The 14265-nt window shown below is 43.0% G+C and overlaps 1 protein-coding gene and 1 long non-coding RNA gene across 5 annotated transcripts in view; one reads left to right on the top strand and one right to left on the bottom strand.

Moving 5' to 3' along the window:
* The window catches only part of LOC115614112, a 136348-nt gene that overhangs the window by 95734 nt on the left and 26349 nt on the right, over nucleotides 1-14265 (bottom strand). The gene's annotated exons all lie outside the window — the stretch shown is intronic.
* FGD5 (FYVE, RhoGEF and PH domain containing 5) overlaps nucleotides 1-14265 on the top strand; it is a 91440-nt gene that overhangs the window by 53550 nt on the left and 23625 nt on the right. For 2 of the 3 annotated variants that reach the window (XM_030500425.1, XM_030500427.1), the window contains exons 6-10: nucleotides 1207-1358; nucleotides 3320-3476; nucleotides 5374-5461; nucleotides 7963-8013; nucleotides 9552-9610. In XM_030500425.1, the coding sequence (XP_030356285.1) occupies nucleotides 1207-1358; nucleotides 3320-3476; nucleotides 5374-5461; nucleotides 7963-8013; nucleotides 9552-9610 (507 nt within the window). The remainder of the gene's footprint in view (nucleotides 1-1206; nucleotides 1359-3319; nucleotides 3477-5373; nucleotides 5462-7962; nucleotides 8014-9551; nucleotides 9611-14265) is intronic. The other variant, XM_030500426.1, reaches the window with a different exon arrangement.

The following is a 14265-nucleotide window of genomic DNA, read 5'->3' as shown; positions in this document are numbered from 1 at the left end:
AACATGGTAGATTCTGTATTAAATCAAAGTTGGTTGTTTTTGAGTACTGCTATATTGTAGGAAGTCGTGTGGACTGGACTGCTGATCAGCAGGAGAGGAAGGTGAGCTAACTTGTATAAGGAAGGAAGCTTTGCAGTCTCTTAGGCTGCAGCTGCTGCACCAAAATGACTCGTGAGGAGCTTTCAAACCTTACAGTTAATGTGGCCTCTCCACTGAGCTGCTGTTTTGATTATTTACTCGTTTTCGCTCTCACGTCTTTTTTCCTCATCTTGCGTAATAAAAACTCTGTACACCTCATGGCTTACTGGAATGCAGAAAAAGTTTGGAAAAGGCACTCACAGAATCTGTTTCTAAGCAATTGTATATGAATGCCCAGTTTCTGCTCTGATCACAAACTGGGATGTACTTGTTTTGCACAGAAAGTATTTGCTGGCTGTTGTTGGGATGATTTTCTAATGCCCGGGGCCTAATACAAATTATCACTGCAGTTTCAGATGGAGGCCCTATTCCTCACTTCCGAGTCAAAGCTGCAGAAACATCTGCTATGCACTCTTCAACAGGTGCCCTATTATGTACCGAGCTGGCTACATTTTAATACAGAGGAAATTACTCCTGGGCCCACATAAGCTATAAATCACTTCAGGATCAAAACCATTTCAAAGATGAGAAAAAAACATCTAAATTAGGTTTCATGGGAAAAATTATTTGTTCCATGGCTTAAATGAATAGCTTCTTCCTCTCTTTAAGTTCAGGTTTGGAGTCAAGAGTTGCAAATCTTAGACATGTTTTTCACGTCAAGCTGTTGGGCCCAATGAAGTGACAGGAGAATCTCATCCTTCTTTCTAAAAAATGTTTCTGGTTAAGAAACACTATAAAAATGAGACCAATTACACCCATAAAAGCAGGAAAAAAAGGCAAGGCAACAAAACCACACCAAGTTCATTGTACACATAAAGGTCTGATGGCTTGGTCAGCTGAAATGTTCAAGTTTGGGTTGACAGCATTGTGGAATTCAGCTGAAAATGTGAATGAACTAATGGATGGAAGAAAACATATGCTATGATCTTCTTGCTATACTGAGCACACTGTTGATGGCATATCTTTTAGTTTCTAGAAAGCATACATTAGGAGTCAAGAAATTGTAATGATAATTTCAGAAAAGAGACTTGAGGTCTGTTTGCCTAATTTCTGTATTGTTGTTCACAGGATTTCTATGAAGGTATCTTGAAAGTGCTTGAAGAAGGAGATGAAAATGAACAGGAAGAAGTTAAACTCAAGCAGGGCTTAAGTGAACTCCCTGAAATCTATGAATTACATCAAGACATTCTGGGAGAATTGGAAGAAAGAGTCCTTAAATGGTAAGTATGCAATGGCATAGTTTGATGGCCTTAACATACCCTCCACAGCATGTGGGTGAACTCACCAGTGTTCCCTTGACCCCTGTAGCAGGGAAGCTGGGACTCCAGCAGAGGTGAAAAGAGTAGAACCTGAACTAGTCTGGCAGATTTTGCATACAGGTAGGAAGGAAGTAAATGTAGATGCTGCCAGACTAAGAAACCAAATACTGAAACATTTGTGCAGCGCCCAGCCCATGGCTCTGAAATGGCCAGTGTGACGACAGCCTGCATATGCATTGTCCTCTGATGCCAGTTCATGGTCGTCGCCAAGTGGCTTCACACTTATGGCCTGAAGGTCAGAGGCTCGTGCCGTGGGAGGCAGGAACAGCAGACATGAGAACTGATCGTAAAGCAGATCATCTGCTTACAGAAATCTACGCAGCAACTGCGTAGCTCTCAGCAAAGGGCACCCCTTGCCCCCGGCACCAGGGCTCTGCACAGGCTAGGCTTTCAAGCCAAACAGACACCGACAGCCTGCTGAGGGCCTCCACCTAAGCCAAACATCCTTACAGGGCCAAGTCCTTCCATGAGAGAATAAGACCATGCCCAGGACAGACAAAGCTCCAAAACTCATTCAGTTCAGGAGATCTCTGACTTAAGCCAGGCTGCCAGGCCCCAATCTATCAAAGTGGTGCAATGTCTAAGAGAAATTACATCTGCAGACCCAAGCTGACTAAACCTACGTCAGCCAGCACAGCCCCCGGCCTGGCCTGAATGGCTGTGGCTCTGACAGCTTATGATGGACCATGCAGCCCCACACCTCCACCCTCCTGGACTCCGGGAGACAGTGGTCACTGACAATGGCTGATCCTATCCCAGCATTGCCACTGAGCAGTTAAGGAAGTCCATTAGATCAGGAGAACTTTTCAGTAACAATCCTAAATGTAGGGCACAGCTCTCCTTGTCAGCCCTGCACTTTCAAGCCAAAGCACACAAGGAAAGAAAAGGCTAAAAAGAACTGTATATTGGTTCGTGTCCACCAAGGGCCTGTTACAAATGGCAGAAAGACTTGAAAAATTTCATCAATGATTTATGAGTTATACCCTCATAACACAAACAGAAGTGGTGTTTTCCAGCTGGGATCTAAAATGACTTGTGTCCTAAAGAAGTCACAGCCCCACTACAGCAGTATGCTGCCTGTTCCCTAAGATAAAAGGGGGATAACTGGAAATGCCCTAAGATTCTGTCCAGAAGTACTCTGTGGCAGTGGGGAAAACAGAGGGCTACACTGCAAATGCTGCCAACGCAACAGCAGGACATATGGCACAGGGCTGTGCTCATACAGGTTCCCAGGTCACCACTACCCCTGAACCTTCCAGTAAGTCCTTCCCTGTGCCTGTGCTCCCCCAGGCACTCTGTTGCTCTGACATCCCCAGAAACTCGTGTTCCTCTCTAACCTATGATTTCTCTTCTGCAAACTCAGATTTTGTCCTGTTCTCTCCTTGTATATGCTTCATACATATTTCAATACTGTGCAACTCAGTGCTGAGACAGATGATAGTGGGATAGTGCTGAGAAGGGGGCAATGAAGGAGAGCCAAAGATATGATATTACAGCTGAAGATGTTATATTATCCTTTACAAGCTGTGCTCAAAGCATTGCAGCGCCTGGAAGGTCTGTTTAGAGAAGTGGAAGCTGTGTCCAGAGAGGAGACATTCTACCCACTATGTGACACACAGTGCTGCTGTGGCAAAGGCCCAGCCCAAGGCTCAGCCTCTCATGGTGCCCATTCTACAGCCTCCCATTTTGTTGCCCAGTATGTCAGCAAAGCACTCCCTCTTTCCTGCCATTTAGCCTAAGCTTTAGCAGCACAATGCCCTTAGCCATTGTGGGTCTGATACAATGAGAAAGAAGTATGGCTCTTCTTCTTTACTTTTTATTTAGTTGCTTATTTCCTGCTTCTTCTCTTTCTGTGGCCCTAGGAAGGAACACCAGAAAGTTGCTGATGTTTTTCTCTCCAGAAAATCAAGGCTGAATTGCCACACAGCATACATTATGCAGTTTGATAGGAATTTGGCTTTGCTAGATGAAACCTGCCTTAAATGTTCACAACTGGCTGCCATAATTCAGGAGTTTGAGGTAAGGCTCCCATGGTTTTTTACCTGCACTCATGCATTATTACAATTTCTTCATATCTCCTCTGCTTTCACTGCATTTTCCATCCTTTCTTTTGCAGTCTAGCCAGGCTGAAGTTAGGGTTAGCCTGTATAGGTGCTTGGCTGCTGGCAGCGATCAACCCACATCTTTACAATTGCACTTCTCTGCATTTTTAAATGCCTGCTGACTACTTCCTCTGTTTACAGAGGATGTTGTGACAGGCAATACTGAACTGGACAGGAAGACACAAACTCCACTGGCCAGTCACGTACAGGGTTCTTTTCATCTGGACTCCCTGAATGATCTGTAACCTCTAGTCCTATAACCTCTGGCCCTGTAGGAAGAAACACACATTTTTCAGTTGTGTTAACTCAGTCATCCGTGCTGAATAACTGAAAAATGCCATGAAGATACATGTTCAAAAATCCATTATTCCTGATTACATTTTAAAGTACTGGCAATGTAGCCACTTCACATAACTTCAAAAGCATAAACCCATATGTGGATTGGAAAGCTCAGCTGGGCTACACTGACACTATGGAGCTAAAATGGTTAAAAGCTATGCTGCTTTTTTGTGGGTCTATAACCCTTGTTTCTTATTATCTTTATCTGGTAAGAGAAATAACAATATTTACTTGGGTGACAGAGGGGCTGTAGGGATAAATTAGTGATCAGACATTAAAGGTTATTTAGAATGCCAGCTCTGTGGGGTATGGATTGTGTTTTTCTCTGCAGCACATGTAAAATATTAAAGATGACAATTAATTTCAAAAGACATTTGGAAGCCAGCACTTACATATACCTTACAGTCACCACAATGATTTCCGGTTACCAGCTGGGGGGAGCTCTGAGGGCTTACACTACTCTGAACAAGAACTTGGCAAATACAGGCTCTCTACTGACAGCCTGTGTCCACAGTATCCCTCCCAGCCACACGCCTAACTATTAACCTTGAGAATTAGCTTTTATTTCTAAGTAAGCAGATGAGGCTTTTCCCAGGATGAGATCAGCAGGATTTAGCTCTAGAATCAGTGGGCTCTGTAACTTCTTGCCCTCTTGCATGCATTCATGCACACACAAATGAGGGGGGGGTGTCTCAAGACTTTCCTACTGCATTTTTTTAAAGGACGACCACCATCAGCTTTCCAGTCTAACAACACAGAATTTAGGGCCTCATCCTTTTTTTTTCCTGGCACCTCTGACCTGAGTATGGGGGACTGGGAATGCTTAGCACAACTCTGAACACACATTTGTTGAGATTAGCCAGCCAGTTAAGAGGAGTAATACAGTAACATGGAACATTTCTTCTGCCTTGGAAAATGCTGTCTCTTGCTGACTGGGCCAGATATGCAGCAACAGTAAAGGTAAAGAGAAAAATGCTACTTCTTTTCCACGTGTCTGTTAAATCAGATCACAACCTCATCTTATTTCTTGTAAACACTCTCTGGATATTGAGTTCCAACTCAATCACAGGGAGATGCTTTGCTGTATTTTGCTCAATTCCATGTCTTGAAACAAGGCTGAAGAAAACTTTCAGTCCAAAAAAGGAACGATGACAAGCTTCATTAGGATCTGATACCTCTGTCTTCAAATGCCATCCTAAAATCTTTATCCAGCCTTTACCTTCTAAACGATATTTGGTTTCCTCCCATTTCCCTCTGAGTGCAAACTATTTCTGAATAATGCCATATGAAATAAAGTGTTTACAGTACTTCTTTATAGTCACAAAGCAAGTGGGGTAAATTAGGAATGGTTCAATGGAATTTGTGTATGCAACTGGTAGCAAATTTTTGCAGTACACATCAGGTGGAAATGACAGTTTGCTGCTGAGCTCAGACATCCCTGATCTTGTGTTTCCTTTTCCTTCCATTGAGGACAGCAGAGCTCTGGTGGCAGCCCTCAGAGTGTGAAACACCAGCTTTTGAAAGTGGTGCAGCGTGTCTTCCAGTATCGTGTTCTGCTCACAGGTCAGTAAATTCACTCTCAAAGGCACTCAGCGGAAACCCTCCCATGATGTTCTGTACCTCCGCTGTGCCACATGTTGATGCCAAGACATCTAAAATAGGGCTGAAGCAGTGTGGGATTTCCTGGAAACTTTGATATGCTTAGTAGAGGATTCAGGAAGTGTCAGGGAGCCTAGGAAGGAGCAGGCACTTCTTCAGCACAACCATGCTGAAAGGTCACAAAAAACTGTAAAGTCAGGTGCTTTCAGCCATTCCTTCTTGGCTTTTTCCTTCTGTGAATTAGGAGACACAGAGTTCAGCCTCACTGCCAGCAAATAGCTTTGATGTTATTTGTCAAGGGCAATTATCAGAGACAGTAGGGGACAGCAGTCCCTAGCAAGGGAACTCTGCATTGCATCCTGGATGACAGTGGCAAGCACCATCTCTTTCTACTCCATCAACAAAGCAGTTGTATCCAGTACTGCACCCTAAGTCCTATGTGCTGTACACCTAAGGCTAGTGATGAATTTAAGTCAAAATCCCAGTCCCATTTCTCCACACTGTAGTAAGCAGAGATCCAAACCTACATTAACAGTACATTTACAGACTTTACATTTACAGTAACACCTTCCCTTCACATTCAGGACCATCTCTAACATCCCACCTGGAGTCTCTCTGAGGGGGTTGTGTTCCCTCTGGTGGCTCGTTCTCTGCAAGCCACAGCAAAACTAGCAAGCCTGAGCCTGTGAGGGGAGCAAGCTTTCTGAAGCAAGATGTGGCCCCTAGAAAGAACTGTGAAGTTTAGATGTGTGACTGATGAACATGTCTTGGGGAAAGAAATGGTGAAATGTAGCAATGAGTCTCAGTGTTGTTAAGTGATTTAGTCAGGTCAGAACCCAAAAGAGCAAGGATCCGTAGACATAAAGATGAAGATATGCTTTGGGAGTACGTACATGTGTGGGTGAAGATGAGTTATGTGTGGGACAGTAAAAAGGAAGCCATAAACCCTGCCCATACTCAGCAGCCAACAAAGGGCACAGCATATTAGAAGGGACTCCTATAAAATGCAGCAGAACAAAGTGACCATATGAAATTTTTACTCACAGCAGATTAGCAGCAGTTTCATCTTGCTCCAGATGCTTTGATCACGGATGCAACTCATTATTCACAGCTGCTTTTGCTTTTTTAGTATGAGCAATACAAACAAACACTGAATGTCAAAAGCAGGACTTTTGTTCTGCCTGACTTGTTCCCTCCTTGGGCGTGTCTCTATTGAAGCCCTTCTCCAGGCAGTACCTCGCAGGCTCACACCAGCCTTACAGTGGATTTAGCGCGGGCACACAAATACTGCATCTATGAAAAAGGACTTGACGTGTCCCTGTCAGAAACAGCTCCACTATGCTCCATTGTCTCTGCCCATCTCTGTGGTCCACAAAGTAAACCTCAACAGAGGTTTGCTTGCAAACATCAAGCATGGTATTTTGTGAGAGAGCTGGAAGGGTTTCAGTGCAGCTCCAGTGACTGGATTCCATCTATGCTTGAAGCAACTTGAGCTCCTCCTTGTCCCTGGTACTGGCACTAACTGGGAAAATTAAAGCTTTTGTATGTAGTAAGGTCTGCTGGAGTAAGATATTCCAGGAAACAGGTTTACTGCTTCAATTCTTCACCTCAGGAAACTAAGCCCCTCTTTGCCTCCTAGGACAGAGTGGGTCTGAAACTGTGCAGTCCTTCAGATTCCCTAGACAACGTAAAAAATTTCAAATGTGCAAGTCTACTTATGTGGCCATAACAGTTTCTACCAGAGAAGGAAGGGTATTTTATGAGGATATTGGTTGCCAATTACTGCACTTCAGCCAAGTCGAGTTGCCTACTCAGTTAAATGTCCACAGCCAAGGACAAAGCTTACAGCTGTGAAAAGGAATGCTAAATATTGTCTGGTAACACCACACAACCCCTTCCTGCCTGAGTACAGGTAGATGCTTTCCTGAATAGCACATAAAAGCCAGGTAGATTTCATGATGCCAGGGAGGACACAGCACTAGAAAGAGAAAGATGTATGGATAGGATATTCAAGAGAATGCACCGCACCATTCTCAGCACAGAGGCCCAGTGCTTGGATGCAGAGTTTAGGAGCCTGAATTCGTCATCTGCATTCTGGCTTGTTCCTCAAGAATTCACCAGTACTTGTGCAGGTGGGAGGATGGAGGTTGGACCCCTAATCTTTCCTTGCTGAAGCAGTCGTGATCAGCCATTTGTAAAGTCAGCTCAGAAGTCAATAGATGAGAAGTAGATAGATGAGAAGACAAGGCCACACTGGATGGGACTTGGAGCAACCTGGTCTAGTGGAAGGTGTCCCTGCCTGTGGCAGGGGGTTGGAACTGGAGGAGCTTTAAGGTCCCTTCAACCCAAACCAGTCTGGGATTCTATGATTAAGATAGATTATGTTTTAGCTAATAACAATATAAATTATGTGGATCTGTATTCTGATTACTGGATGTCTCTGTGTGTTTGATTATTTTCTACAGATTACTTGAACAATCTTTGCCCTGATTCTACAGAGTATGAAGCCACACAAGGTAAAATGAAATGAGTAGAGCAAGTATTCTGTTTTGCTAACTCTGCTTCTGAAGAGGTATAGGACCTATACTGACAGTATATGGAAGAGGATATTTTTAAGATTTTGTGTTAATAGGTTAGCTATAAGATCTGTAAGAACTGATCACTAATTTAGACAAATTATTTAGGGCAAGAACCCCATCTTTTTTTCATTGAAACGTGGGCTTCCTGTGGTTTTGGCATGATGAACTTGTACAAGAAATAATCATCTATACAAGCATAGTGCAGATGTAGTTCAGTAGTAGCTCAGTCATTGGGGAAATCCTGGTCCTTTTTGGCTCCATCCATATTTGGCCTGGTCTTTGTAAAGTCAGTTGGGATGGCTCCACCTGGTTCATTGTGGTGTGCCTGCTGGGAGAAACCCCGGGAAGTTTTAATTGTGTATCTGTATTCTGACTCTGTAAGCCTAAGTAAACTTGAAAGACATTGCATAAAAATCAGTTCTGCACAATCAAGAACAAATCCAGATGTTCAGCTGCTAACACCATCCTTTCCATACGTAAGATGGATAAAATAGAAGTCTCTTACTCCCACTGAAGTCAAAGCAAGGTTTAGCTGTGGCCTCATTAGGAGTATTTTCCAGGTTGGACTAAATAGGAATAACATTGTATTAATGAAACCAGTTCACCTGTGTTACACTGAGTATAAATCCAAACCAACTCACAGTAATAAGGTCTGTGGCTGACTGAAGGTCACTCTTTTCTGCCCAAGAGTCATCTCATGCACGATTTAGTCATTGACTGTGGGACTACACCCATACCAGTAGTTTAAACAAGGCCAGGGCAGATGCTCAAGCCCTGTGGCCGCAATTGCCTATCTATTTTGTGGTTATCAAACAATGGCAAGCATGCTCCCAGATGACACCCAGAAATGGATAGGATGCCCTGTTCTACAGGGGAAGAGATTTGAGACAAAGATCTGAGCCATGTTATGCCACTACTCTTAGGGCCGTCAGTCATGCCCTGGCCCAGGTCATTTGCCAGAGGAGAAGCCAGGTGTTAATTCGTATCACCACTTCATACACACTTCCATCAGGAATGGATGACCTGTCCTCTCCTCCTCTCCCTTGGCAGTCAGGGGAAAGAGATCACCTCAGACTGCCATGCTTTTGGATGGCTAAAGGCAGGTTACATTAATGTCTCCCTACTATAAGCTCCAATTGTCAAAAATCTTGCAACTAGAAAACATCACAAGAAGATTTTGTGGCATGCTAAGTGCTTAAAAAGGGACCTCATGAGCTTTCTTGGTCAGCACAAGTATGATTGCAGAGTTTCACACAAGAGAATGGTAAAAGAGAAGTGGAACTGACAGCATTGTGCCATATCTGAAATTTGTCGGGCAATTGCATTCTAAAGGTGCCAAAGAAGTTAAAGCACCTGCTGTTGGGGATGTTGTTTCCTTTTTTTTTTAAAACGATGCCCTTGCAAACAGAAGGGATTTGTGTTATTTTCCTACTCTTTTATGTGATTTATGGTGTTTGCTTTGCTTCGTCCCCCAGCTGCCTTATTCATCGTTTCTGAAATCACAGACCGAGCCAATGACAGCATGCTCCAAGCGGTGAGTGCTGCCATGACACACGCTCTCCTCATTGATAGTGTCTTTTGTGCATATCTGCTGAAGTGAATACATATCTCTGCTAAATTCTGAAGCCTCCTCCAGGGTGATACTCAAGGGCTTATACAGATCTGGTTTACAGTATTGCAGATATGAAGTGGGTCTGTGCCCTGCAGTGCCCCTGTGCAAGATGTAAGTCACCATAGGAAGTGGCACAAAATTTTTTCCCTCTTGGGGTTGCTGGAATGGTACACGGAGCAATGAAGTGAGAGATGGGAATTTTCATGGTTCTGTTTCTAGCCTAGGACAGTTTTAGATATGAAGTGTTGAAGACATCACAACATCATTGCAGACAAAGGGAAGAAACTAAGTAGTAACCTTCTTATTAAGAACTTGTTTTCAAGTAGGATTTTAGGTTAAAAGAATGAATGCACAGGAATTGTTAGGGATGTCGCTACAACTAGGCTGGAGGTCACTACAGCACTGCTGGCTCAGCATATTCCCTTCAATGCATTTGCCCTCTGACTGCAGGGGAATGGAAGCACTGAGTGAGGCAGTGAATTCAGATTGTGACATGCTAAAAACTAGATGAAGGATGTTTTTTGCAACAGCTTGGGAGGTAAGAAAGAAAGAGTTTCAAACCTCAAGGTGCCCCTCATCTGTTAAAACTGGAGCTTTCATGCTCCCTTCAGAGAAGTGGAAGCACTCTGCTTGCATCAAATGAACCCAAGAGCCAAGAAGGTTAACTTTTGCTCACATCCGGAAATCTCTGCTGCTCAGGTTTAAAAGCCATGTCTCTGATACGCGTGCCAAGGTCAAAAATGGAGCTTGTGTGTTTATGGACTGTTTCGGAACACCACATTCAGTGATGATCTTCTCATGGCCAGTGATAGACAAAACCCGAGCTTTCTAATATTTGTATCAGAAAGGGATAATTGTAGTTAAAAAACCCCTTACTAGTTCCTGAATAGAGAAACCTGTCTTCATGGATCTGCTTCCTTCCCCAACTGATAGCTGGAAATTGAGACCAAGGCTCTGAACCTGCTGCTTCTGAAGCCAGTGGCAAAATTACCACAGAGCAGCATAAGGTCCAACCAGTGGGTTTCTGGTTTTCTGCAGAGATGATCTCAAGCCATGACGACTGATCCAAGATTTTGAGCATTCTGAAGTTCAAGGTTTTTAAGGTCAAACCTTAAAATTCAGATCTTCATTTTCACTCAGTGCAAACGTAAAAAAGCTTGAACCTGTTTATTTGCTTTAAGTCCATTTCTGCTTTTCTGCTCCAAGCTTTTCCACCCCCAACCCTATCCTGGCACATCTACCTCAGAACACATTCCCCCTTCATACAATAACATCAGCCCATTTGCTGCATTGCTGTGGCTCTGCGACAACCCAAAACCTTCAAACCTTCATTTTAAAGACAGCACTTTTTTTATTGCTCCTGATTGCTGAGGAGAAGTTCCAAACATGAATCGTGTGTAAACAAGGCAGCACACTCTGCTTCAGCAAGCAGACAGCCTGAGCACCTTTGCTGAGTATAAGCTATCAGGTGTGCTGATCTCCTCGATTCCTTACGCTCAGCTTTATTTGAAGATACTTTGGGTATCAGCACAAACTGTTTTGTCATAGCCATTGTACTAGATAGGATGGCGGCAAAAGTTGGGACGGAGGTATTTGCAGATGAAATGGTAGTTGCATTACAGCCAAATGTAATGGTGAAGCAGGAGAAGGAAAGAAAAAAGAAAAAAGCATGTCAGAAAAGCAAGTACATGGAAACGACGACGGAACTACAGACTAATTCTGAATGATGTTCAGCACTGACAGCAATAATTAGTAGTTAATTACTACATAATTGCTGTTCTGATACCAAGACAAACAAACAGATGTAGATTGCGGGAGGACGTATAGAGTTTTATCATAAAGAAAAATGTCATCTGGGCTCTCTACAGAATGACTCTGAAACTACAGACTTACCGAGGAAAGTTTTCAACAGGGTTTATTCTGACTTCCTTTGCCCTCAGGCAAAGAATTTATAATCCTACTTTTCCATTATTAAGCATTCTTTGTATGAAAATAATGCATATTTCATCATGAACCTGAGATCTCAAGAAAAGTTTCCACAATTATCTCAGAGCTTTAGGGATACCTGTATTAGAGATTGAGAACTGTAAGAGCTCAGTTCCTAACAGATCAAGGTCACACAACTTTTTTTGGCACCTCTGCTTCCTTAGATTTCACTCAGATTTATGGGAGACCTGTATGAATGCTTTTCTGAAGTTAGCAGTATACCTAAGTGGCCAAAATCACATTTGCTGTGTTGCAGTGATTTTAACCATCCACAAAAGCCACAATCAGTTCTTTTCTTTCTCTCAGATTTTTAAAAAATGCAAAGAACTTAAGAAGTTGCTCTACTTCCAGAACAGACTGAACAATGCCACTCGAGAGACAGCGTTAAGAACTTGTCATCTATCTGGTTGAAGTTCTAAGCAGTAATTTAGACTTGGCATGTACCTGGAAAGAGGAAGATTTCTGCTGCCACTTATCAACTCATCAAACTACACTCCTAGAATCTGACAGGAGCATTGAATTACACTGTACATTTTCTGCAGAATATCAGTGATTCATGATTAGCTGGTTTGATTTATGAGAGTAACACTCCTGCAGTTTTTCCCTGGCAACTATTAACTCAGGATTTTCAGACACATGATGATATTAACTATCTCCATGGCATTTTCATCAAGTAAGAAAATACTATTCACAATTTTCAGTTGCGCAGAGGAGTAAGGCATACCATCACCACATAGCATTGTCTATCTGTAACTCTAGGAGACATTCACTACTTGAACTAAGCAGGGCTTGTATTGCTTTCTGAACTTCTACAATCTGTTAGAGGCCCTGAGATGCCCAGAGCTACAAATCGTTGTTGCTATTAACAGCTGGTGAATTCCTTGGGGGAGGTGTTCCTCCTACACGGACATAATGATAACAGGATGGAGGCTGCAGTTCACTGCTAAAATGGCCAGAGGATTTCAGCCACCCACATCTGCAGTACCAGCCGGACAGAGCTTTGCTTTCGTTTTTTAATCATAGCTTAAGGATCAAATACCCTCAGAAGGATATTTGAAAGGAGAATGATGATAGTTTTAAGGAGAATGAAGAAAACTATATAAAAAAGGAATTTATGGGAACTGTAAAGACATTATACGCCCCCTCAGCTGCCCAAATTCCCAGATAAATCACTGTCCCTCACATGTGATGGCTGTTTGACTTCCTATGGGAAATTAGTTGGACAACTCTGTCCATTTCCTGGTGAACATGTGTCCACACTGCAAACGTCAGCATTACAACAGGCACCTCTGCCAGCAGTCCTAAGAAAAGCTGAGGTGTATCTGAGCTGCAGCAACTTCTCTTCTCCCTCTTGTAGAAACCCCAATGCTAGCATTGGCTGTGAGAGCAATGCTCACAGGAGGGCATTGCTTTTTCTGCGGCTGAAGGACAGGTTTCCATTGTGGAAGCTATCAATGTGACAAGTTTTGCTAGGGCTAAAATACCCTTTAGTGATGGGAAAGACCTTTGCAAATGTCTTTTGCAAATGTCAGCTGTCCTGGTCCCTGGTATTTCCTGTCCTATTAGTTTATACATTCTGTTTCCATTTTGCTGGCCTATAGTATTTTCAAAGTGACCTAAAAATTTCCATTTGTTACTTCCTGCATTGCAAAATAGACACTTGATGGCTGTAATTCTTGAAAATGTGTCAACTACCAGTTATATCGCATGGTCATAATGCAGTCCTGTGCTGTTCAAGGCGTGTAGGTGTTTCCATCTGTTTGATACATGGTTACTGGTTAAGGACTAAACTTAGCATCATGTTAAAGAAGTGTTATATTTTACCAGGGCAGTAACATGCGGAGGCATTTCAGACTTACCTGGAAAAGCGAGCTGCGATAGGTACATTAATGGTGTTACCTGAAACCCAAGGTAAATCAGCCTTGACAGACCAGCATGCTGGCAGGATATGCTCCTTCTCACATCTGTGATAGCATTAGCAATTAGCTGATTCTGCAGAAAGCACTGATTTGTATCAGGCAGATATACTGTATGATCTAATCAAGTCTAACAAAGCCCAGGGGTATCTTAATGCCAGTCAGAGGAGCATAAGAAAACAGATCATTATCTGTCATAGCAGAAAACTGTACTCAAAGGCTGCAAGGTCATGAAGCTGTATCAGATATGGTCCTCAGGCTGTACTTTATCTGGGTGTGCAACTGAGGGTTTAGGATACAATGGCTAACTTAGACAAGAGACTCTTGGGTTTTAGGCATATTCCAGTGGTGACTTATTGCTGCTGGGCAGCCCATTCTACTCTTCTGGCCAGATAAAACCACATGTATGAGCCTTGGTTTTAGCAGCCTCACCTGCTAACTAGAAGGAGATCTGAAAAAGTTCTAGCAATATTGCAAAGGTACAGATGTCCCTTTTTCCTCCTTTGTATATTTATCCAATACCATGGGGTTTTATGACAGCACAGGCTTAGCTAGATTAATCTTATTTACCAACTTCATAGACAAGTTCATCACACATGCCAGCGCCCACTGACTGTGCTTTAAGACCAGGTAGGCAGTTAATAGTATGGTAATGAACTTCCTGACTTTTGCAAA

This window comes from Strigops habroptila, chromosome 11 (assembly GCF_004027225.2).
Source record: "Strigops habroptila isolate Jane chromosome 11, bStrHab1.2.pri, whole genome shotgun sequence".
Taxonomy (NCBI): Eukaryota; Metazoa; Chordata; class Aves; order Psittaciformes; family Psittacidae; genus Strigops; species Strigops habroptila.
Note: the sequence above shows the minus strand (reverse complement) of the source record. Positions and strands in the feature narration are given on the sequence as shown.